The sequence below is a fragment of the Nyctibius grandis genome, chromosome 3 (assembly GCF_013368605.1).
Source record: "Nyctibius grandis isolate bNycGra1 chromosome 3, bNycGra1.pri, whole genome shotgun sequence".
NCBI lineage: Eukaryota > Metazoa > Chordata > Aves > Nyctibiiformes > Nyctibiidae > Nyctibius > Nyctibius grandis.
This window is the reverse complement of record NC_090660.1, coordinates 52,991,522-53,018,442: the sequence shown is the minus strand read 5'-3', so window position 1 is coordinate 53,018,442 and position 26,921 is coordinate 52,991,522. Positions and strand designations below refer to the sequence as shown.

General features: G+C 38.4%; 1 protein-coding gene across 2 annotated transcripts in view; it reads right to left on the bottom strand.

Moving 5' to 3' along the window:
* Positions 1–26,921, bottom strand: part of SPIRE1 (spire type actin nucleation factor 1) — a 69,445-nt gene that overhangs the window by 13,831 nt on the left and 28,693 nt on the right. The window contains exons 3-8 of one of the 2 annotated variants that reach the window (XM_068396164.1): positions 20,784–20,867; positions 19,539–19,703; positions 11,952–12,038; positions 11,438–11,567; positions 7,970–8,011; positions 872–1,035 (exon numbers count right to left, since the gene is read on the bottom strand). In XM_068396164.1, the coding sequence (XP_068252265.1) occupies positions 872–1,035; positions 7,970–8,011; positions 11,438–11,567; positions 11,952–12,038; positions 19,539–19,703; positions 20,784–20,867 (672 nt within the window). The remainder of the gene's footprint in view (positions 1–871; positions 1,036–7,969; positions 8,012–11,437; positions 11,568–11,951; positions 12,039–19,538; positions 19,704–20,783; positions 20,868–26,921) is intronic. The other variant, XM_068396165.1, reaches the window with a different exon arrangement.

The window sequence follows — 26,921 nt, the reverse complement described above, 5'->3', positions numbered from 1 at the left end:
TTTCAGCTTAGGTGCCTTTGTAAGTGCCCTGTCAGGAAACCCCTCCTTTCCCATTTACTAGAGAGAAAGAGAGTCAAGGAAGACTGCCTTCCCCAAGCTAAAACTAGCCTCTGTGAATAAACCCTGCCTGCATGTGCTTTCCAGACAGCTTAACTTTCAGAAAGGTCCTAACTCAATTAATAATACTACCAGTCCAGAAGACAAAGCTCATTCTTGAGGATGTAACATTGGTATTTCTTGAGGATCATATATAATGCAGCTTTTAAACTAGAGAGCTTTTTTAAGCTTTTCTCCTTTTTATGCTTTTTTAAATCTTTAACTCTTCGTTTGAGAAAGGATGGATTCAAAGCTGTTTCTCCATCTAAGTGGTATTTGCTTGTCCCTATCGGTGAAACATTTGTTGGGTGTTACTTCCCAAGCCTATACAGCAAACTAATGCACTGACGTTTGCACCAAACTGCAACCCCTCTGGCACAGCTGATGCTCTTTCTTTAACAGCTGGTACGGTGAGGTTGGCCTCACATCTGAGGCCTTTAGTGACAGCTCCTGCACGGGTGCCAGAAGGGTGCAACACATTTGCCTGCATTCCCAAAAGCGTAATTGCTACATATACACTGTGGACAGATCCTGGGCATTCAGAAAAATACGTAAATACTGGGCTTAAGGCCAAAATTAGCATTTAACCTTTTTAAAGAATATTCTCATTTTTGAGGTCTGATCTAATATTTTTGAAGTTCTACAGGCTGACAAAGCAGTCATGGAAAAATCACTATAATCTGCAAAGTCACTTCTCATCTGATCAGCTCAGAAAATTAAGGAACAAGACTCAATTCTGACAAATCGAGAAGCAAGTTGTGTCCTGATTTTTTACCTCTGAATCTGAGCTGTCAAGTTCAGCCAACGTGGGAGCCTTAAGGAGTCTCTTGCGTTGTACTGTCACTTGCATGGCCCCATTCTGTTTTCCTTGTGGTGCCAGGCCACCGTTCACTACAGAGGCATCCAATAATTTTCTTCCAGCCTCTGACGCAGATACATCTAGCAAAAGAAACAGAACAATTGGGTTTTGGACCTGATTTTTATTTTGCCTTCTCAAATCTTACTGTCAAGGTAATACACACAAAAGGAAAAAAAATTATTGTGATAGTTATATGTGTGCAATTATTTTACTTTAGCAATACATTGCTCAGAGAACTACAGGCAATGGCTTGTGGTACAGAAGCAATATGAAAGAATGAAAGCAGTGGAAAAAGCAGCAGTGCACAACACTAAAAACCAACCTCAGGCTAATACCAATAAACTTTAAATACAAAAAATACTCTTCCTTCAACTTATAGTCTATAATTAACTATATAACAAGTATCAGAAGAATGCACAACCGTATCTGGACAAGTGGGTTTCCAGTGAATCTGAAAACAACGCCACACAGAAATTAGGAAGTTTAGCATGGAGTAAACCTAGTTTTTCCTGTGAGGACAGAATTACGCTTTATTCTGCAGTATACAGAAAAGGAATGAAAATGAGCTAAATAACTAGCATTCATCAAAAATATGCACAATTCTTAGGTTTGCGTGGTCATTTGTATTAAAAATATGTCTGTGATGTCAAGTCTTCGTGTAACAGCAGAAACACAAGGCTCCAGCTCTATTTTCATCTACATGAGTTTTACAAGGATGTAACTCTACTGAATAAATTACTCGGGATTTCCGCCACTGTGCAATGAAGATGCATCTCAGATAATGTAAGCATTGGGTCTGCTGTGCTTAGCCTAGCTTAGCTTAGACATTAAGACAATGACCTAGGCTTTGATATTTTAGAAGAGCTTAGAGTTTGTTCTGATAAATCAGTTTTACACCTGTAAAAGTACAAAGTGCAGTATTCCAATCTGGAGAAAACTATGTCAGAGGAAGAAGGAAGAGAAGCTTTTAATCTCCCATTTGCATGTATGCCTAAGCATCTGGTCTTTCTACAAATGTGTTTTTCCTACCCATGTAATTACAGGACTCCTTCCCTAGTCTTGTAATAACAAAGTACCTTCAGGTATTTTAAGGCTAAAGTAATGACGAGTTATTATTCCCGTTTTTATACATGGCGAAAAGAGGGACAGAAGGTCAAGTGACTCATACCTTACGTTACTGTGAGGACTATGACAGAGAAATGATATCACCCAGGTATTCCCAGTGCCAACAACGTAAGTACTCACACATCATTTGGAGTTACTTAGTTGCCCTGGTATAGACAGACACGGTCACTGCTGCTACAACACAATTTGCATTGATAAAAGCTGTCCTTGCACTAGGTAAGTTAAAACTACACATTCTAGACAAAACCTCGGCTGCTGTAGTAGGTCTGTTTTATAACATTCTCACCAGAGTAGCTATTGAAAAGGAATAAGAAGATAATAAGTTAAATCAATATACATTTTATAGAATTAATTAGGTTATTATTAAATGCTAGAAACTGAGCTAGAAAGGACAGGGGAAATCATACCTTCAACTGTGAGTATCAGAAAAGGCGATTATTTGGACTATTAAAGTCATGGTGACATTCCAAGCCTATGAATCTGTGTTACTACAGTGTTATTACTGCCTTCAGGTCCTCCCTACAAAGAGCTGCAATCAAAGACACAGACTCTCTAACCCTTAGTTCCTGTCTTCAAAGGCTTTGCTAATGGGTGTCCTGACTAGCAGTATGGCTTATAGGTCATGGGTTTTTTTCCTCCTAGATTTCTGCGAGTACAGCATGGGCGTCCTCCACATCAAATGCATTCCTGCTCTAACAGCCGCTCAACACAATCCCAGAGAGCAACAGCAGGAAAACAAAACCCGAACTGCCTCACCTCCCTGCCAATACCACTTCTTGGGACCTCATAATTAGCTGGCATGCAGTTGATTGAAGCAGCTCAGGGTTTCCCAAATGAGCAAGAGAAAAACCTTTGATTTGTCTTTTGATTGCACAGGGCGGTTACTGAACAGACTGTCCAACGAAGCAGCCCCACCACCAGCACAACAGCCGAAGGCACTGTCCCTCCTCTCAAAACCTTCCTGGGTGGTGACTCCTCTGCCTGATGGTAGGGGGGCTGAACAATGGCCTGTGAGTATTGTTGGACTCACTGGAATAAAAATGACGGGAAGGCCAACAGTATTGCCCTCTTTCTAAAAAATAAAACACATGATAGCTCTGGGGAACAGAAAGAGAAGGGAACATCCACCAGACATCCCCTAGCACTACTGGAGGTAATGAAATGGATATCCAGTTTTCTGTTATTTTCTGATTTGGTTTGGGGTGGTTTTTTGTTTGTTTGGGGGTTTTGTTTTCTAAGAATTTAGACGCCATTTCTTTAGGACTGAGAAAGGGAAATTTCTGATCCATTTTGGAGGTAATTTATATAGCCAATCACTACCTATAAAGCCTTAAATCAGGTGTTATTTAAGCTCACACATGCATGATTGTTCAGAAACATATTGTCTGTAAGTCTCCTTGAAATATGAGAAAAGCTTTACGTGAATTGAGAATACAATCCATAGCATTTGTTTTCACGGGCTCTTCAGTAGGAAATGTCATTTATCACCATTCTTTCCTCTAACGAAAAGAACAGGGAGTGTTTTTACAACTTGAAAGCACTGAAGAATAAAACAATAAACCAACAAATTTTACAAAAGGAAAATTAGAAAACCATCCAATTTATAAAATCTGTTTTGACAACAGTGCTCGAGTTCAGTTTATCATTCCTGCACTGAGAGTACTGGATATACAGGAATAAAAGGATTATCACAATTTAAGGAAGGGATAATGAAATTTTATAGTTTCAGTAAACAGATTTCAACAAAAATAACTTGTTCCAAAATTAACACCAGAATATTTTAGCAAATACAGACCAAAAAATGATTACTTTAAGCTATTTTAGTGATATACTCAGGCAACAGGAACATTACCATGTGGCAAATAATCATACATCATCATAAACAAGATAAAATTTATCAGGATAAACAAGTCAGGAACAACCATTTCACTAATGCTTATAAAAATGAATATGAGAAGAAATCAATGGACAATTCTTCGAAACAAAAACCTAAATTTATTTTTTTTAAAAAGTGTATTAGTTTCACAATCTCTAGTTTCATAGAACATCTAAATGTTTTGGAGATGATTCAAATTATGTTAAAAAAAAAAAAGGTTGTGTGAGTAACACCCTGGGGTTAAGATTTTATTAGAGAGTCAGACACACTGGGAGAGTGTCATTTCTCCATGTTTTCGGGCAGCGAGTACAATGACCAGCACCTGCAAATTGGATGAGTATGTTTGGTTTCTTTTGAGTTTCTTCTAAGCTATCATTACAACAGGCAAATGAAAGAAGAGAAGGTCTCGATTTGAGTACTTGATCTTTATGTTGGCCTTCCCTGACTAGCCATAAGAAAGGGGATACAAAAAAAAACCACCCTAGGATAATATGAAATGCGGCTTTATTTACATGTAAGATTACGTCTCTTAAGAAACAAGGAATTAAGCAGACCACAGATTACATGCAAACCACAGCAGTCATGTAACCATATGTGTCTGCCTCCCAACCAGCTCTCCTTGGCAAATAATGACAACAGAAACCTGAATTTTGTTCTATACAGCAAATGTACTCCTCAACCTTATCATTTTTACACTGAGTTTAAAAGAAGGCTAAAATGGATTTGCAGAATTAACATATGTATATGATGATGATAATATACTGGGAAAGATTATATAATGAATAATGGTAACACAGATGTGCTGTTCCTTTCAATGGACTTAGATATTGAAGTCAAACCTGTGAACTAATAAATCCATATACCAAACTGCCAGTCTTTTGCTGGTGTTTGCATCACATTTATTATTGAGTTATTTAAATTAAGAGATTACCAGGACCTAGTGGAGTTCCTTCCTCACAATGGTCTGAGGCACAGATCATATAAAGCCAACAGTGACACACATCACCTCACAGGGTTGGGAACAACACGAATAATTCCTGTGAAGTTTGGGTTTAAATGTTTTAATATCCTTTTGCTTCTCTCCCCGCACCCCTTCCACCTCCAAAATGTACAAATTGTTTCTGAAGTAAGAACTTCAAAGCAGCCATGCATATAGCTTTGAGGTAAGAACTTGAGTGTAAAGAGCGGGAATGACTAGTCTTTTGAGCTACAATTCAGCAGAAGTGAAGCTGCTTTTAAGCTATTTTTCTATTAGAAGAAGCAGGCAATGACTGCCCTGCTCTCTAGTTGGTATCTGAGTACCTCTCAGATTACTCTCATTACAGGTGGCTACTGCTTGCTCCTTCTATTCTACCAGCAGAACACAGTAGTGTAAAAGGAGGTCCCAGGTACCCCTCCCCTCCTCTTCAGGATGACAACAGCGGGCAGATGTGTGGAGCCAGGCAGAGTGATATACCAACTACACCAGCTCTGTGCCAGCTAAAGCCTTCTCGGAACTGGTCTGCATCATCCCAGTTGCAGACAGGAAGCATAATAAAAGCCTGTGCCTGTCCTTTAGCACTTAGCAGGAAATACTTCTGTTTTTCAGGTGGTTCGTGTTTTTTCATGACAGCAATTCCATCAAGCAGAGAGCAATGAAAGCAGTGGAAAAGCAAATTACGTGGAAACAGTGATCACAGAATGAAAGCACAGTATAGCTTCCCTGCTTCCAAAATAATGAAAAAGTAAAAACATGCAAAGCAACAACATTCAAAACTACCACTTATCTGCTTGCTATTGACATCCCAACCCATCTAATTCATTTGTACTGCTCATCTGGTGTCTCACATCCACCTAACTGGAATGTTTTAATCATCCTGTATTTACTTCTAAAGACAATTTATCAGATCACTCAGTCACGCCATATGATAGTACTTGCTGAAAACCACATGACTTGAAAAGACAAAACCAATCACATTTGGAAGACGGATAAAGAAAACAGGAAGAGTTCTTCAACGGTCAGTCAAAAAAAGCAAATCCAAGTACAGTATAGATTGCTATGGAGCTAATTCTTTCAAATAAAAACATTATGGTAATGAATTAATGGCTTATGAAGGGTTTTTTACAAAATATTGTTTAGATATAAACAAATGAGGATGTCTCAGGATTCTTAGAAATGAAAAGCAAAAGAAGAAGCAAACAGACACATGTAGAAGGACAGATCTGAACACTTCCCTTTTGTTGGTCACTGGCATATTCAGTTTTATAGTCTTAAAACTGAAGGAACTTTTGACATATCTGAAAGCAGCAATACTTTTTGAAAACTGAAGTTTGCCCGTTTATGCTATTATCCGACCCCCTGAGGACCCTTCAGCTTTCAGTGGAGTAAAACATGATATCAAGTACATATATAATTTGAATCCCACCAGACAGCTGTAGCAGCTGTACAATACACCATCAGTGTAAGGTTTCATGAAAGGGCTTGAGCTGGGATTAGCAGCTTGCCACCGCCTCTGACAGGGAGAGCCTGTTCCTTCCTCTCATCCACCCATGCTCATCATCTGCCCTTAGCCAGCTCTCTGATCATCTGATCAGATAGTAAGCAGGTTTAAATGACTAAAAGAGCAGAAAAGCAATCCGGAAAAAAAAAAGTATTTGATCCTGCGTTACATGAGTTTAACGAGGTCATCTTGGTCATAAATGAGCAGGACTGGCACAGAGGAGGAGGGGGAGCAGTGAGAGCCTCTCCTCGCGTCTCAACAGTGGCAAGCTCTTTACCGGGCTCAGTCAGAATATGAAGTCATGTTCACAGATTCGTCACTTGTGAACTTCGCTCCCACGTTACAAAACTATTGTATTTTTTATATTATGGTAATCAAATAACTTCTGTACGGTCTTTATAGTTCACAATATGCTAGCATTTCAGTCAGATTATGCCTTTCTATGAGGAAAATAACCACATGAGGTTAAAGGGTGCATGGAGAAACAGAGAGCCAAAAGTCCCAGATGAGATGTTTCTACGTGCAACTGGATGGAAGCGCGGAGGGTACAGCTGCTGTTGCTTCTTCACAAAATGAGAGCATGGATTAATTTGGAGACTGTTTTTGTTGGGAGTCACCTAGGGGAAATTAGGTAAGAGCTAGCACAAGAGCTCTCCTCAGCAGAGAAACCTTTGAGGCTAATGTAGAATATTTACCACCTCAGTGATGGAGTCTGTGGGCCTGAGCACCCTGGGAAGTTAGTGCACAATGAGGGAGGAATGAATTTATTTTCTATCTAGCAGGCACAAACTCTCTCTGATGTTGCTGTCTCTGAAGTACAACATGTTCATACAGTTACTGCATGTCCTATCTAATGGCCCACCAAGAGGAACCTTTAAATTTTGTATTAGTTGATGAAGGATCAGGTATCGAATCAGGTATCGAATAGCTCTGTATCAGCTATTACCAGCAAACCTTAGCAACTTGGTTTGCTAACCAGTAAAGAAGGAAGGTTTAGCCTCTTTTGAGTGAACGTCATTGATTTGATGACTCACAAAGCATTTACTGTAAAGACACTCAGTAGAATTGACAGTTCCTTTCTAGATTAGTATTCATAGGTGTATTTCATTAAATCTAGAAAGGTAGACGAGTTCAAAATGAAGTACTGCAAAAGATAGTCTAGTCAAAAAGTGAGTGTAAAGACCCGAAGGTCAGATTAATAAATAAGTAAATCAGGCTTCAAGGTGACACTGTATTCTGCAATCCTTTTTAGAGTTTGGAATAGCTCTGGGCCACCTTATTTTGGTTATATATTTAAACAGAATTCCAGCACTCTATTTCAGGTGAAATACAGTTGTTTCCTATACCTAAGCATCCTTTTGTGGCAAGGGAAATGTAGGTATTAATAAGTAATTTATCTTAATTTTTATTTTCACTGACCATATCTTGGAAGAATCCCTTCAAGTTTCTTTCTTAAATGGGAATTCAACAAACAGATGGAACAAATTTCACAGTAAGCACAATAACCACGTCAGGTGTTGTTGCACCTTTTACCTGACAAGTCAAAACTGTAAGACATGCTAAGTGGCCGCATTGCTGTAAAAAAGAAACAAAAACAACAAAAAGAAAACGATTCAGCTATTAGAAAAGCAGAGGCGTAATGAAAACAAAAGATTAACTCCACTTGAGACATTTTGGATTCTGTTGCCTAAATCCAAAATATGTCAGTCATACTATTGCTTTACTGTAGTAAATCTCAAAGTCTGAAAACTACAGTAGCATAAATGGGACTTGCGAACAGAGCAATTATAAATATATTTGTATAGTTGTATAATGAGATTTTTGGATTTCAGTAAATCAAATGTCAAAACAAGAAGCAAATATCTTAAAAATTGAATATTTTCAATTAAAATGTCACGAAAGAGAGAAAGGAGAGAGGGAAAGAGAGAGGGGGGGAGAGAAAGGGAGAGAAAAAGTTGGAAAAAATTCGAAAGTACAAAGCCACATTTCACACAAGTTTCAGTGACCTGAAATAAAGATATTTGTAATTTTTTTAAGCATAATCTCCAATGATTATAATTAAACTAATAAAGAGAGACACTCAAGCTAAGCTTGAGCAGTAGTTTCCTTGAAGAGGATGGACAAAGAGGCTGAACACAGTGTGATTTGTGCTGATTCTTGTTCTTTTTAAAAGCCTTAGGTGGACTCGGCCTTTAAAATGTACCCATAATATTATCCTTGTCTCTCTGGGCCTCTAACCATTTTATTCCTAGATAAGAAAATGGTCAGATGTTCTTCATTTCTGGAAAGACCTACCTATATTTCCCATTAAACAGTGTAATTCAGGGAGTAGACACTCAAAATATTTCTCAACTGAAAACAAAATTTCAATACACTAATCCAAATAAGCAGGCCAAGCCCAGCGACAAGAATGTACAAGAATGCATCAAAACTGACATCAGCTTATCTGTCTTATTTGACAGGTGACAAACATACAAGTTGGTATGAAAGGGCCTGTCAACCACACATACCACTGCATTAAAAGATGTTTAAAAAAAGGTTGTGCTGTGACAAGATTTGCTCATGAGAATAAATCTATGTGGTGAACGCAGCAGGTGGCTGACTCGGAGCCAAATTTGGGAGTCAGGGTATTTTTCCTGTAGTTCATTAACTAGACAACATCAGCCACAGATAACAGCTACAGAAACAGTACCTAAATCCCTGTCCAAACTTAGCATAAAGGCAAATACATTTTAAAGCATAAGGGTGTTTATCACCCAATGCTGAATCCTAACTTAAAGCTGATAAAACATCTACACGAAACACAGTTTTCTCCAAGCTCCATTAGCTCAACTTGCTCGAGTCACAAATCCGTGCTTTTAATTAAAAGGACATGTACCTCACGGCTGTGTTTGTCTTGATAGTTTACTCTGATGATTTTATGAGGTCATTTGAAAGCTCACTCCAATTCCTCTACTCAAACCTCTTCCTTTGTGAGACCAGCTACCAAGATTAAATTACCACTTCCAAAGAAGTTTAAGATTGAGAGCGGCCAGCCACAGCGTGGCTCTTCTCAGTGGCAACTCAAGGTAGAGAAGATCTTACCTGTATGCATGTGTTGTGCAGAGCAGAGGGACGCAGCCTGTAGCTGCTGGGAAACAGCCATAGGTCCTCCCATATTGCAGAGAAGGAACTGCAAGAGTACAGCCCCCCTCACCCCAATAGTCAAGTGTAGTTGTGCACTTGACTGCTATAAACTGAGCAAGAAGGAATAACTCTGGGACATGTGCAAGGTACCTTATACTCCCAAACATGTCACTCTAATGCCTTTTTTCTTCTTTTTAACAGCAACAAATATTTCTGTCCAGTTGGTGCAAGTGTCCCACGTGGTGTTTCTACTTAGATTTATAATCCTTAAACCTCATTACCTTACATGTTGTTCCACTAAATTACATTCAGTGGTCATCTAGACTATATGGCAGATCTATTTGTACCATTCCCAATTCTACACAAATAGATTTTATCCTAAAAGGAACTTTGGACATAACAGTCATTTCAATGTGAGAAAGAACAAAACCTCGTATTTCAACATAAGAAAAAATTATCTTCAAGGCCTTTGCTCCCTTTTCTTCTTCATGCCAGCAGCAAATAAACACTTGGGAAATAAAACTTGCATGCATCCCCTTTTATACCTCCAGTAATATTGCATTTAATCCAAACAATTCACTGGACTGAAGGGGAATTACCACAGTTCCAAAATTCAAGAATTTCATTCTTTAACAAAAAAGGAAGAATTGGTGCAAGATAGGTATCTCTCATTGGAGGCCATGACCTGAAATCAGCCCAGGAAGTCCTAACCAGTAATATCCAAAATGTAACATTGTTTTTAGAAACTGCTTACTAAATGGTTTTGATGTAATTTGTATCAGTTACAAATTGTAAAGATCGATTAGATCAAATTTGCTGCTCCTAAGAGGACATGATAGCTCCCAGATGGAGAACATCTAAAATACTGAAATTGAATGTTTGAAAGAAAAGTAAGGAATTGTTCCATGTTTTTACAAGCTTCCTATATTTGCAAAAATGTCTAGGCCTATTAGAAACATTAGCTGATACAGCAAGCATAAACTGAATACAAACCAGAAACTGGAAGGCCCAAAGAAACAATATTCAAAACACCATGCTTTTAAAAATGCACCCAAGCATTTACCAAACTCTACCGAGCACTTAAAAACCAATGAAAACAAAGCAAGACTGATGAAATTGTTTTTCTCCGGAGACAATGGGTTGTCACAATCCACTTGAATCTGGACCAGTGCCTTTAAGCACATGTGGCAAACACAAATATTTTGCAAAAAGCAGCGACAGAGAGTACATACATGGATTATTTCATGCTTTTTCAGCCATAAGATGCCACTTTTGCTCTTCAAAAATCCAGCTAGCTCAGGTTTTCTGCTACAGTTAAATACTGTACTCTTAAAGAAATGAAATGCTTTGAATTATTTGCCCACTGAAAATAGATGCAAACACGTTCCATAACTTAGAAAACGAAGCAAAGATTTAGATTCAGCAAACAAAATAAAAGCAGATTTTAAATGAAAATAATGAAATTGATGATGCTAACAAAAAGAAACAAAGAGAGTAAAATTAATTAAAACCAGACGTACAGAATCCTTGCAGATATGTAAGGAATATTGCACTGGGGAGAAACAATAGTCATTCCAGTCTGAGCAAATCTAACATTAACTGTCATATGCAACAAGCAATATAATGCCATTAAATTTCTCTACTACTTACATTAAAAACATGAAGAGAATCAAGCTGAGCCATACAGTATCTTATTTTTAAAAATAACTTAGCACAAAGACTGCATAGCCCTAGCAAAGCCTGTAGGTTCTTTCTTCTGAAGGGATGAGAACATTTTATCTTCAGTGACATGTACACAGACATCCCAAATATTGCTGCATCTTTTGTGGCAAGTTTTCTCTGGATGCTGCAGGTAAAAACTAGCAATGTGCTTACCCAGCCTGCTACGCCTTATCTCATCAGGTGAGACTGGACGTAACTTCCTCTCTGCCTTGATTTCCTCCAGTATCCTTTCATGAAGGCTGCGTGGCCGTGGTGGGGTTGGTTTCAGTTTTCTTGCCGAGGCCTCAGGATATAAAGATAATCATATTTACATAAAATAGTGCTTCCTTGAAAGTAGATTCCACACTTTTTTTGGAAAAAAATGTGGGATGTTGTGATATGATTTTACATGCACTCAATTGTAAAACTCACATAAATTGAAAAGAGGATTGTATTTTTCCCCAATTCATTATGATTTCCCAGAGATAAAGACCTGCTGGTAATAACAGCTATTAATTGGTAGGTGCAAGATATTATACACTGTTCTTTAAGAGACCACGTTCTATATACATAAAATTATTTTTGAAAGCCCATGTCAGAAAACATAATATTTAACATATTCCCCGGACACAAACATGCTTTAAAAAGCCACATTTTTGTTAGGAATGAAGTCCACTGGATTACATACAGGATTTAATGGAGGTCGCGATCGGATGAAATCCAGGATTATTTCATGGGCACTCTTTTTTAATCGAGGTGGAATGTCACCGTTGACCTGGAAAGGAGAAAGTAAAATACGTATTTCCATGTTTTGCATTTGTATTCATGCAGATGATGAGACCAATTGAAAACTCACAACAACCCTGACAGAGCTTGCAGTGTTCTGACACCTGCACCAGACATAAAACCCCACCAGTCCTGACAGAGCAACAATCCATACGCAGAGCACAGGCAAGGAAAGACAAAGACAACAGCTTTTCAGCTTTGCAGATAGCTGAAGAATAACCACAACTGCAGCAGCTTTAATCAGCAATACTTAGGGTTTTGAAATGACAAAATCAAATGTCAAGGCTGCAATCATGTTTATGGGAGAATGCAGACAAAGCTTGTACCTTGCTTGGAGGAAAAGGTGCCAGCACCATTTTTAAGAACAACAGGTTGAACCATGTCTCACTGTCAATCTTTACACAGTCTCTAATACTCTGCTCTTAGCTTCTGAGAAAACATGGATGCTCTTTAAGGCCTCAGTTATCTTGATCTCCTTACCATCTCCCAAGCACTGACGTGAAAGCAAAGCTGGAGCTGGCACAATGACCAATGATTTGCTTGTAGCAATGGATGAAAAATGTGTTCCTCTTGTTTTTTTTTGTCTTTACCACCTGTCTCTGCTGCTCTGGCTATGAAGAAGTACCCTTGTGTGTAAACCCCAGCAGAAGGAGAGGGAAGCCCTGAGCATGATTTCATAGAATCATAGAATCATTTAGTTTGGAAAGGACCTTTAAGATCACTGAGTCCAAACCATTAACCTAACACTACGAAGACCACCACTAAACCATATCCCTAAGCACCACATCTACGTGCCTTTTAAAAACTTCCAGGGATGGTGACTCAAACACTTCCCTGGGCAGCCTGTTCCAATGCTTGACAACCCTTTCAGTGAAGAAATTTTTCCTGATATCCAATCTAAACCTCCCTTGGTGCAACTGGAGGCTGTTTCCTCTCATCCTATTGCTTGTTACCCGAGAGAAAAGACTGACACCCGCCTTGCTACAACCTCCTTTCAGGTACTTGTAGACAGCAATAAGGTCTCCCCTCGGCCTTCTTTTCTCTAGACTAAACAAACCCCAGTTCCCTCAGCTGCTCCTCATAAGACTTGTTCTCCATCATAAGACTTGTTCTCCAAGTCATTTCATAGCTACCTCTCCACCTGCACTTTAAAGATTACTCAAGTGTAAAACCAAGTTTGTTAATATGTCTAGAAAGTAAATCACTAGAATGCCATGGCATGCCATTGGAAGTAGAAGAGCATTTCCTCACTGTAAATCATGTATTTCTGTAGAAACGGGGCTGGGTGAGGGTTGTTTGCTTGTTTGCTTTTCTTGAGAAAGACAGACATTTCTTTCTCTCATACCTCATTTAGAATAAGACCATATACAAGACATCACAGGAAAGAATCAGCAACTCACTATATGTACAGGATAGAAAAGAAGGCAACAGAAGTTTTCTTATCATATGAAGAACTTATAAATTGTAAGCTGGGAATAAGTGTACAGATTTGCTTAAAAAATCCACCTGTCAAGTTCAGTCTTTATACAGCACAGTGCCCAAGGACATTGTCAGGGATGAGAGAGCATCCTATGCCATACATTCTTCTGGTACCTTCTATTACTACACAGTAGCTGGCTATGAGCCCTGTCCTCCAATTTGACAGAAATTCCTATGACAATATATTTCTTAGACTAAGTGTCCCAAATTTCAGCACTTTTTTATTTTTTCTAAGGGTCAGTTCACTCATCTTTCTTTGGGAGACTCTGTTCATATAAGCTCTGTAGCCAGAAAATATATGTAAAGACACAGCTCCGGTTTGTCAAATCACAAGCACTTTTGCTAACCAGAAGGAATGTTGTAGTCAGAAAAAATGGATTTAAATGCCCATAAGGTCACCTGAATACAATCCCTAATTGAACTTCAGTAACGCCATGCAGCTTCCATATAAGCTCTGCTCACCTCAGACATGCCCTGTTTCCAGGCTGAGGCAGAGCAACAGCCTCCCAGAGAAGATTCATCCCTTCCCCCATAAGGAAGCAGCTGCAGAGTCCCTCCTGGGGAACATTTCATTGCTTTCCTGGGGACTCTTTCTGGAGGTGTCCTACCCCAGACATGGTTCAAGTTCCATTTGTGTCCCCCCACCTCCTTAGCTTCCTTAGAGTGAATTTCATACAGCTTGGAACAGAATACCAAGCTGCTAAACTCTGCAACGTGCATCACCTTCCTAAAAATAGTGCAGAAAAATTAAAATGGAAAAGGTTTATATTAAACAGTGATTTGACATTTTATGATGAGGAGAATATTATTTTAAGTGGTGTGACTGATTTCTTCTGTTTAAAGACTGAGCAATTGTTTGAGGCCAGCATGCTTTGCAGGATTATTAATGAAATGAGAAGTCTCTCTTCCCTGGGTTACTGTTCATCAGATGCCAAAGTTGATAGCTGAAGTTGAGAGTTATTACCATCAGAACAGCCATTTTGTAGACTGATAATCTCCGTTCCAGCCTTGGGGAACAACCCTCTGCATGACAATAGGAAATAAATAATACATGGCTCTGAGCCTTTCACCTCAGGGCACTCTATGCCCTGACTTAATGCCACCAGGGTATAATTAGTATCAGTATTCCCATTTGATTGGAAAAGGAGAAATGTAAGATTTGCTTAAGTGATTTTCCACAGGATACATGGGGAGCTGGTAGCAAAGCAAGTGGATGTTTCTCAGACAACAAGCCAAGAGCAGGAGTGCTGGTGGCAGAACTTACCTTCTCATACTCAGCGCCCAAACAAGATGCTTTCCATACAGGAAAGACACTGAAGGGAAGCTTTTATCCTCTCTGTCCACACTAGATCTATTTCTTTACTCAGACTAACTCTCTCTGTAATGAGCAATTTCACATGGATCTTTTATTTTTAATTAATTAAAATTCATGGCTCTTGATTAAAGTCTAAATCAGAGATACAACACACAGATGCAGCCACGATACATGCAGGGGGAAAAAAACAACCAACAAAACTATCTTTTTTTTTTTTCCACATACAAGATTGGCCCCAACTGCAAACTAGTATTTAAGTAAATACTTCAAAACACTGTAAAATTATCCTAAGTCTTCATGTGTGCAAAATGGCTTTTGTACAGCACTATGCATTAAAACTGGCAGTGTGGGGAAAGCATAATCAATGCTTATAAAAATCAACCAGAAATTTAGAGATCTGAACAACTAAAGCACAGAAAAATTACCATATAATCATCTACTCACTCACAACCTGCTACCATCACATTTTAATATATAAATATGGATTTGCAGTTAAAAAAATAACTGCAAATGGTACTCGGTAACCTTTGGCTGAAACCCGAGTTTTATAAATGGTGATCCCAAACAAGTAGTACATTGCACATGACTTTGACAAAAACTACATCACTTCTCATTGACATTCAATTATCTCAGCCATTTATTTGTTTCACTATAAAAGCTGACAGCATTAAGTAGGAGAGTGCTATCTCTAAATAACAGGTAACGTGAAAATTATATTGTTTTGTTAGAATAGAAGTTTTCATTTAAAGTTAAATCGCATTCAGAAACAGACAGAGGGGGCATGCCACGTCATTTCCAGAACAGCTCATGATAAAGTTCTGCTGTGAATTAAAGTATTGTAAGTAGATATATATTCGTCGTTTTTCATTACGCAGACAGTATAGGGCTTCTGTTAACACCGCTGTTACACAGTGCGTATTTGATATCACACAGCAAGCTCAAGCAGCAGTATCCAAGAATGAAGTGCTTTGGTACTTCACATCATAAACCACTGCTGTTCCTGCACATCTATTATAGATACAAGTTTATGATACCACATGATAACCATAGTACTTACAGAGAGTCACTCCTTCTTTGCAGGCCCCTAAAACATGATTAGGAACTGTAATCACTGCTCTACCTAGGATGACTCCTAAACTTCTGCAGAAACACGTGACAAAGGCAGAAAATGAAAAAGGATAGTTCCCTGCTTAAAGCAGCTGAATACCACTCAGTAAAACTAAATCAGACCTGTGCATAAGAGAACAACAGACTACAATGCTCAGCTGGACAAACTGGTCTTTTCCTCACATTCTCTATGTCCAACTTGAAACATCTGAAATCTCGCTTATGAAAATACTGTCCATGCACAGCTGTTATTGCAATTACTGTAAGTACTGTAAGATGCTAAATACTGTAGAGAAATAAATATTTTTTTTATTAAAAATACCCAAACAGCTATGCCACAGGATTCTCAGATTAGACATGCAAATTACCAGATATTTTTGATAATAATAGCTTCAACCTATATGCCTAAATTCCCCTTTTGCAACATGGCCAAACTAATACCACTGCATCACAGGTATTTGTGAAGAGCTTGAATATGAAGACAAGAGCACTGTTACTTACAAAGAATTTAACTGTAATGTTGTGTTTGGATACTACCTAAAAGGTACCTGACAGCCATGCACTGAATAAGTAACTTAAGAGTTATCACCTACTGTTCAATAAGCACTGCTCAAGAAATATAGTGAATGGTGCACGTCTTTTGGTGGGGGAAGTGGGCAGGAAAGAGAGCTAATTGTGAATTAATGGGGAATTAAAAGCTGTAGCTTAACACATATGCATAATAAAGACAAATTAAGCCTGTAAGAGTAATTTAATTCTTAAATTTCCCTGTTTCCAAGTGTTGACTCTACCAACGTTCACAATTCTTAACTTTTTGGGAGTGAGTGCTCCATAGGAGAAAAATACTATTAAATGATAAAATACTATTAGATGTTTAAAGATTATAAAATGCCAGCTTGATAGCTATCTTGTTCCCACAACAACTACATAAACAAGGACTCTTGCATTGGGATAGAGAGATGACAAATTTGAAATTCTTTCATATGTACTGAAATAGAAATGCCAACATCACTGAAACTAAGAAACCAGTTATTTACAAAAAGCCCAGAATCTGACATTTTACATCTTCGAAACACTTTGAATATTTGCACTATGACAGAAGACGGGCAAGAACAGATAGGTCCAGTTATTGGCATCTGTTAACTCAACACTTTCGATAGTCTGAAACACCAAAATAGTTCTGAAGTAGTGCACCTAACAGGAACATCTGTTCCTTTCCTAATTCCTACTTAGAGTACTGAGCAGTCAGGGACAGATCAAGCTACTCTTAAACACAGCATTGTATTAATAAAAAGAACAGTAAAGACTTCATGTTGCACCTCGTTTATTTAAAAAATTTACTTAACCTCTTGTTATCATTAGTAGCATATGCATTTTCACAAGCTACCAAGTCTAAAAATACTACCAATAGATTTAAAGCAAGAATTGCTTTTAATAAAAATTTTGCCAAACTTCTGTTTTGACCGATAGAAAAGAACATAATCCGTATTTCCCAGGCTGCCTTATAATTCAGATTTAGGATTCTTGTCCTTTTCTCCTCTTCTCAAGAACCACGACAGTTTTCTCTGATGGGAATACATATAATCAGCTTTGACCCATGACAGTCAGCCAGAAGATGCTGTATTTGTGCAACTTAACTAAATTTGTAGTTCTATGTGAATCCTTCAGGCTCCACACATTTCATGTCAAGCTGCACCCTCTCATTATTGTGGATGCTTTGCACATTCTTCAAGCAGACCCTGCAGCAGAATTCAAGTTACTGAATTTAAGGCTTCTAATAAGAAAGATGTTATTATTCTAACACAATGTCATTAGCAGTTGTCAGACTAAGCCAGCAATTGCACCACAGACAGCACTACAGGTACTGTACCTGTAGCTGACTGTAATCCCAATTCATGTTTATGCCCAGAGGTCACTTTGGACAATCTAGCTAGTAGACAAGATAGTAGGACAAAAATAGATGCTTGCAGGGATTTTGTATACAGCGAGAGTCTGGATGAGCAGAGGAGCAGCTGTGCCTCCAAGACCTATCATATAATGAAGAAAATCTCTTCTGAAGAGGCAGGAGCTTGCTCAGCAGAAGATGAATTAAAGGCTAGTCTGACAAAAGCAAAATAAAATGACCCAGGGGTTTCCATTCAAACAAAACTACTATCCTGACTGCATACAGTAATCAAGGTCCTGAGGGGACTGTTCCTCTTTTGCAGTGGGTAGTAGGAACACTTAGCACAGTTCTCTGAATTGTTAGAGGAAAGACAGATTACATCATTACCTGGGTATGTATTTTACCCTATTGATTTAACATTTAAATGACATCTGCTGCAAAAAATGAACACAATCTGATAGTCTAAATCCCGATCTTGATTAGGAAAGTACTTTCAACTCATACATAAAAGGCATTTTTATTTGTAACAGAACTCATTTATTTGCTCCCCATGTAGTTGTTCCATTTTTTCCCCCCTTTATTTGTTTTTCTAATGATCTCTGATAGAACAAACTACATGCTTTCTGTCTCCCTCGTCTCCCCCCCACCCCCATCTCTGAATTTTTCTGGTGGAATAACAGCTTTCTCACTAACAAAGGTTGTGTGAGGTTTTGTCAGGAAAGCAAATACATTTGAACACCGAATATTCTAAGACAATGCTTCCACTGTAACTAATAACAAGCAAAGATAACTAAGTGCAAGGTATAAATATTGACATTGACCAAATACATGCCTCTGACAAAGGGGTTTAAAATGTCCTACTAGGGATAAGAAGCCCTTTATATCAGTTGCTAGCTTATCAGGAAGAACATCTTAATGTTGAACACAATATAAACCAAAAGGAAAGAAGAGACACCAGTAAATATCAAATGGGTTCTGATAAAAAGAGTGCCTCAAGTCAATCTTACATGCAACTTTGTGAGTATCTAGGAGGAGACCCACCAACACTCTCCAGCCTGCTTTGGCATATGGTCTTGACTTGAAAGCAGCAATAGGATATGCTGAAAATAATTAGGCTCAACTTCTACAAATTGAAGATTTAAAATTTTTTACATAGACTATTGAAAAATCCTAACAGATCATGGTAACATAAGTTTTCAAATACTGTAATATAAGTAGCAGGTAATATAAGTTTTCAACCACTGTAGGTTTTCATTTCCCATCACAGTATCACTCATGTAACAACATGGTAGCACTTTATATTCTGGAATTCCAAAAATTATGTTGTAACTCAAGATAAATGTTCTCCCCAATAAGAAAAGCCTAAAACAATCTCTCAGTGGAAAGCATGACGGGACTTTTGATATGACTCTTAAGGTTATCATAAAACCAACACAAGTCATTTGTTCAAGCATATGATATGTAGGTATGTCTTTCAGAATTTGAAATGCCTGCCATATGGAAAACAAAATACACAACATTTGTTGGTTTCATGCTTTTTCCCCTCAATGTACTATGCAAATTTAAGATGCCATATAAAACCCACAAACCTCAGTATCTACATGAAATCATCATTTCAAGGTTCTCACGAAAAAAAGAGAAGAAGATAAAAAAGGAAAAGAACATTTCAGATTTGACAAATTCTAGTGATTCTCTTGACTTACCATGACCTTCCTTAAGGTATAGCGTTTGGATCTAATATCATCCATCAGCATTTCATAGGGTGTGAGCTGATATTCTATTGGGAGTGGGTTGTACTGACGCTCTTGAACTTTCTTAAGTTTAACACCATTCCGTAAATCTCGCATCACTTGTACCCAAAAACGAGCCTGAAGAAAAAAGAGAGATAAATTTTATTATTTGATACCTTACCCATGAATACCACCTCCAATTAAACCAAAGTTGTTCATTCCCCTTTCAGGACACCACCAAATACGCACAGCTGTACTATTTTATTTTTAACACATCAGCCAAAACCCATTTTATTTTACACAAGCCTATTTTTAACCCTCATGAATGTAACAAGACTTTGTTGCAACTCAGCAGGACTGTAGAGTCTCATCTCAAGTGATGTTTATCTCTCAGATAATACAGAAAAAGGATTTTAAATTCTCATACCATACATCTGCATTTCCATTTTAAGTATACTGCAAGCACGTCAGGAAAGTTTCTAGACTTGTAGCTAATACTATGGGAATTAAAACAGTGATTGAATCTGAAACTGTATTTCCCTTAGGCCCAGAACTTTCTTGCAAAAATTCCCAGCAGCTGTTCTTCTTATAGAAATTTTGGAATGGATTCCAAATCCCAAGGTCTAGCAATATCTTCTCAATACTCAACTTCCTTTTGCTCTGCCTGTAAGAGCACCACACAGCAACAACTCCCCCTCATTTTCTGGGCAGCAAGAATGGCTGGAGAAGAGGAACAACAGGTGGTGGATAGAAGATTGGGAGATTGAAATCAAGCACTTTTAAGAACCTCATAATACTCCCCTGTGAACTGGCAAGAATAGTAACTAGAAAATAAAACAAGCTACATTCTGTTAAGAGTTTCTCTGTAACATTTTTCTTTCACCATTGGAGAAACTCAGCTGGTGGCTCTCCCTACTGCCTGGCTGCCCCTTTGAAGGGCAGTCAGCATGATACCTGTCTAAATGTCCAGCCTTTCTAAATTGCAAAAGCTTCTCCCTGAAAACAGTCTAGAGAAAAAATGTAATGCTTGGATTGTTTCATCTGTCTGTGAAGGAAGGTTGAGACTCTGGTTCTGACTTGTCATGAGTTACTATTAATTCATATGTTAAAAAAAACAGACACTGATTTTAACATAAAACAAACAACTTTAGGTCAGCATTATCAATAAATATAAACTACTAGTAATGATGCTGAATCACTATTCAATTGCTGTCTTACCCAGTCAGCATTTTTTAAGTCATCAAGATCTGTGCTGGATTCATCACTTGCCTCTTTGTCCATTTCTTGAATCTTTTTCAGATTCTGACAATGAAAAGAAAATGAGTCAATAAATGAATGGTGGCATTACTCTCAAGTAAAACCAAAGCTTAATTTTTGACATCTGTTGAATTATGTTGTTTGGGTATTCTACTGAATGTTTTATGACTTGATTAGAAATACTGTAAAAGTAACTTGAAATACTATTTGGATATACTTCTCTTAATTGAAAAGCGAACCTTAAATGCTGGAAAAAAAAATTGGTAAGTTTTGAGTACAAAAGTACTTCAGATAATAGCATGCCAGAGGAAAAACTATGCATAGAAATTTAATATTCCTAAACTTGGTCTGTGTGCAGAAAAAAACCCAACCACCTAGCAGGTCTGTTAAGCTACAACACAGAAAACATTACCAACTTGGTAAGGATCCCATTCATACCAAAGTTACTCTTAGTTGTTGAATTCAAGACAGCTCATTTTTGTAGAAGGAGAAATTCCCAGAAAGTTAGTTGTGAGGAGAACTACGAGAAATCCTTTAAACTGAACAGTGACAGAGTTGCATATATATTGAAATGAATTCGTCTGTATAACATGGTTATAGATTCTGAGATCTTAATAATAAAATCACGTAAGGAAGAGAAATAGGTCTTTCAAAGGTAAAAACTGCTATTTATGAACAAGATCAGATCACGCAAATATGGAAAAGATTGTCTGCAAAGGGGAAAAAAAAAGCTTTCATACTAACAACAATATGAAAAATTATTAAAAGCTTCAGCAGACCAAAGAATAGGCAAGCTTGCACACAGACAAATGCAAGCAAAAGAATTAAAAGGCTGTGGCTTTACAAAAATGAGCTTATACACATGAACAACTGCAGATTCAAAATTATATATTTTGGTTTACTTCTGTCTTGAAGTGTTCTGGAATCAGCAGTACAAATTCTCAATACTCCATTCCACTTTTACAGAGAGTTTTCCAGGAAATCTTTAACAATGTTTAATTTTATCTGTTTTCTAAGTACTCACTAATGTATTCAAAATGGATAGTTAAATTCTCTGCTAACTACTTGTTTATCTTGTGAGACTAAAGCTACAGGTCAGAGGTCTGACATGTATTTATTTATCAAAAATCTTTTTCTCACTCTTAAGCACTCAAGCTCTTCCTTTAATTGAACTGAATAATCAGTCTCAATTTAGCTTTTGAGCTTCCCAGAAAACTTAAAAATAAGTGTCTTTTGTAAAAAATTTTTTTCTTAGAAGTAGTTCCAAAACTGCCAACATTTCAGTGGAAGAAATGGAAGCACTGGAAAAGTGCTTAACTTGCACATTTAACAGAGTGCAAGTACCTACCAAACCTGGTTACAGAGATAGCACATGTGAGTCAGCCACCACAGAGGTTTTGGAAAGAGAGCAGATGGGTTATTTATTGTCTTATTTAAGTAAGTAACACACTTGCTTTCATATCTAAGAAGAAATACTACCATTGCCCTATAAAAATAAAATACATCATTCACAGGAAGACTCTAAAAAAACCCATAAATCACCTACACTACAGAAGCAAATATATCATGGGACAACATAGGAACGTTTTGGCATGACTTGCAGTATCACCACAGGATCCCCAATTGGGAAAGAATGTCTTTATGGAAGCTTGTGTTGGTCCTGTCGCTGCGGTCAGCAGTCAGTCTGACACTTAGATGCAATCACTCTTTTCCAAGGGGAAAAAAAAGAAAAATGGAAAGAATGAGTAACATAAGGCCTCGCTTATATGTATTTTGTTGTCCAGGGTTTCTTCTTTTCTGTATCATACAGTTGCAGTACTCATTTCAAATACAGTATCTGTGAACTGTACATTACTTGTTTTCTTGCAAACTATTAACATTTATTGATAAACTGCAAAATATAAAATCATTCTGATACCTTCCCCTTTTCCTCTTTGTAATCAAAAAGCTAACTTCAGTAAATGAGCTCACAGCTGTCAGATTAGCTCCTTTCCATACTGGAAGGTACACATTAATTTTTAAAAAACTAACATGTTCCAGCTGCTTAACCTTTACTTTGACTGTTCAACAAGATTTGCTGCAATTACCCATTTCAGCAACCATGTTCCCTACCATACGGTTTACTGGGCTGGTTTATGCCCAAAGGCTGATGCCTTTGGCTGACATGAATATTCCATGAAGCTAAAAAGATTACAACCTGTTTTTCTTAACAGCAGAAAATAAGGAGGAGGAAAAAAAACAACCCTGAACAGCTGAAAGATCTTCCAAATAAGGCAACCATCTAATTAGTTTCTCTGGAACATAGCTAGAGGGGGAGTTTCTACCCAAGAAAGCACAGGTGTAAGTGATGCTGGCTACCACGCACTGGACAGTTGCAAGAGCAAAACCTGCCAGCCAAGAGATGAGTCTCTCAAAGTGCAGTTTTATGATATAAATGAGCTGATACAAGCACAGGCTACTACCAAAGCTGGGCTCCTACTACTCCCCACCCCAGTGCTGAGTGCTCCGGCTGCTGCCCTCATACCAGCATAGACACCCACTTCATAGGGATAGTTTACTCCCCTCCCTGGTACCCGACTCAAGACCTCTAAATAGAGCTCACCATGCAATCAGTGGAGAACAGCAGAAAGGAAAAGAATTTCCATCATTACAGAAGTTAGAAAGCTTTGGAGGACTGGGGACAAAAAGAAACAGCAGTGCTCTATCCTTGCAGCCAGTGCTCAGAAAGGTTTCTTTAACTCTTCTGCACCTGTCAAGTGCTGCTTAGGAAGGAATAAATTCACTGTGACAAATGATTATGCTTAAACTTCTAGACTAAATGAAATATTACCATTTCCCTCCAGCATTCACAGCCAGCATCAGAGGTTTCAGCATCTGTTTCAATCGCGAATTATGGAAACCAACACATTTACAATACAAGAGACCATTTGTCAGAACTTAAATGGGATCCAAAACCTGTGAGTAACCTCAGCTGCTGTAGCCCCTTGTACTTACCCTTGGGACAATGGTCAAGAATAGCTATTACAGTATAATAAATACATGGCCTAAACATGTTTCCATTTCAGAAAGCAGAAACATCTTAAAAGGGTTTTTCTAAACGATTCTGGAACCTCAGACCCATACCACAGACCTGATTCACCTATTACAGCCTGGGCATTCATTCAGGAAATAAAGCTTGGATGTGTAGGAAGCGAGTGTTTCAACAGCTTTGGCTTTTTTTAAACCATTACAGCATTTGGCCATTTTTTAAAAAAAACCTGCATTTTGTGACAAAAGCTAGGAATAAAAATACCAAATGTCTTCAAATGTCTTGCTGCACTATTAAAAGCAGGCAGTTGATTTGCTGCTGCTGTGTGTCCCACATTTGAGACGCTCTCTCCTGTGCCTGGTGACAGATGGGAGTTTATGTAAGATACTTGTCAGCACAGCGTCAAAGACTTGCTTCCACAAAATGCTCTCTAAAACGCAACATTTTAATGAAGACGGTATTCTTGGGAATCCAGATCTGGACTTTGTCTTTCATCAGAAACATGCAGAACAGAGTCTACTGCAGTTCCTAGTTTATATTCTTAATTAGGAATCATTTGTTTGATTATGCAAGTAATTCTTACGCTGCTATCTGCAAAACTAATAAAATATTCTTGTACCTCTAGGCTCAATTTAAAAATATATAACCTGCATGCAGGGAAAAAACTGCTTTTATATATTCAGCTGTCCAACTTGGGTTTAAATTCCATGGGCTTGGCCAGCAGCACTACTCTAGTTCTTTGAAAAGACTCAAGCCCCATTTAATTCAAACGTGGGAATAGAATCAGTTAAATCAGTCCCTGAAAATCTCTCAAGTGGCTATCAGACAAAGTTCTTCATATATAGTGGTATCGGTTGACACACTTTGCTCAGCTCTCGAAAGGGCAATAGTCACCACACTGCTCAACATAATTGTTTAAGAAGAGGCAAAAAACCCCAAACCAAGTACATGTAATGCTTATTGAGTGACAGTGTCTGCATCACTTAAGAAAAAAAAAAAACAAAACCCACAAAACCAAACCAGCAGCCTTTTCCCTTATTAAAGCTACTAAACAGAGGGATCAAACAAATAATGATGGAGCTGCAAGCCTGATGATAACACAGTTGCAAAGCGGAGTCACTGGAAGCCTGAAAGTGTAGGCAAAAGTGAAGTCATGAGCAGAAAAGTTTGTGAATCTATTTCTTTCTCCAGCTGTGCTTTATGAAAATCCAAGCAGCAGGGTATTTAACAGCTTTTACAGTCATGAGACTATTAAGAGTAACTTGGCTAATGACCACATTTCCAAAATAAGTTAGCCATTAACATTGTTTAGATACCTATTAACTACCTCTATTATCATATTTTGTACAAATAATACACCATGTTAAATGGAAAGTAACACCTGACTTTTTTAATTAACTGTTTTCCAATTGAGTCTCTGCATGGTATGAAACCAGGAAAAAAAGGAACAATTTCATTTCTACTCATGTACTTTAATTAGAATTTGTATATTCATATTTTCATACAGATAAGATTGAAACATATCCAGGCAGACTGAAAGAATTATGTTGTTACATAAGAAAGGACAGAAATGAAAGGCGACATGATTTAGAAAAACAGTATGAAGATAACAGATTGGGAGCTTTATCTGTATTCTATCAAAAACTTAATTACAAGGCATATTGTGGATAATGAAATTACGGACGAGTTTTTGATGAACATGGACTTTCACTGCAATCAAAGATGTAGGCAGTTATAAAAATATACAAAGTCTTAATTAGTTTGGAAGGAATATTAATCTTGATGCTTAAGGGTGTACATCAATCTCAAAATTTTTGAGATATGAGTCAAACCTACTGCGGCAGATTAAGACACGTCTGCCTACTGGACGCTTCCTGGATTTTATGCTGGCCAGCATCACGTGGTGTCTTTTAGCACCAGCTCTGCCGGTTGTGGAGTTTATCACCCACAACCCACTCATGAATGCTTAGCTCTGCTACAGGCTGGCATCACCGTTTACTGGTACTGCTCACAGACTCAGAGAGTGTTGAGGTTGGAAGGGACCTAAAGGTCATCTGGTCCAGCCCCCCTGCTCAAGTAGGGCCACCTGGAGCCAGCTGCCCAGCACCGTGTCCAGGTGGCTTCTGAATAACTCCAAGGATGGAGACTCCACAGCCTCCCTGGGCAACCTGTGCCAGTCCTTGGTCACCCTCACAGTAAAAAAGTGTTTCCTGATGTTCAGAGGGAAACTCCTGTGTTTTTTATGCCTATTGCCTCTGGTCCTGTCACTGGGCACCACTGAAAAGAGCCTGGCCCCATCCTCTTTGCACCCTCCCTTCAGGTATTTATAGACGTTGATGAGATCCCCCTGAGCCTTCTCTTCTCCAGGCTGAAGAGACCCAGGTCTCTCAGCCTCTCCTCCTATATGAGATGCTCCAGTCCCTTCATCATTTTCGTGGCCCTTCATTGGACTCTCTCCAGTATGTCCATGTCTCTCTTGTACTGGTGAGCCCAGAACTGGACACAGTACTCCAGATGTGGATTCATCAGTGCTGAGTAGAGGGAAAGGATCACCTCCCTCAACCTGCTGTCAATATTTCTCCCAATGCAGCCCAGGACACCATAACGCTTCTTTGCGACAAGGGCACATTGCTGGCTCACTCAGCCATTGAGCACACGTGGAGCATTAACTCCAGTAGAAGGCAAGACTGAGCACAGGGAGCTGAAGGAAGACTAGGGCAGATATCCCCTCAATAAAGCAGGTTCACAATGTGGATAGCACACCAGGTGGATCCCCGGTCCGATCCAGAGCAGCAATTCCTGCATTCCTATGCTTGCATAGTCTTTTCCTGTCTCTCTAAGTCACACTTGATACCATTTCTCAGCAATGTGCGTGACCTTTTCAGATACTCCACAGCAGGAACATTTGCTTTATCTCATGGATATCACTTATTCGCGCCTACAGTTCTGTCTATGGCTAGGTGCCAACAAAGGGGATCTCAATGACTTTTGGATGATCCTGAAAAAGATGAGTGTTTTCTTTTACATGAGGTCCATTTTTAGCAGATATTCAAACTATCTTCGCCCTCGCC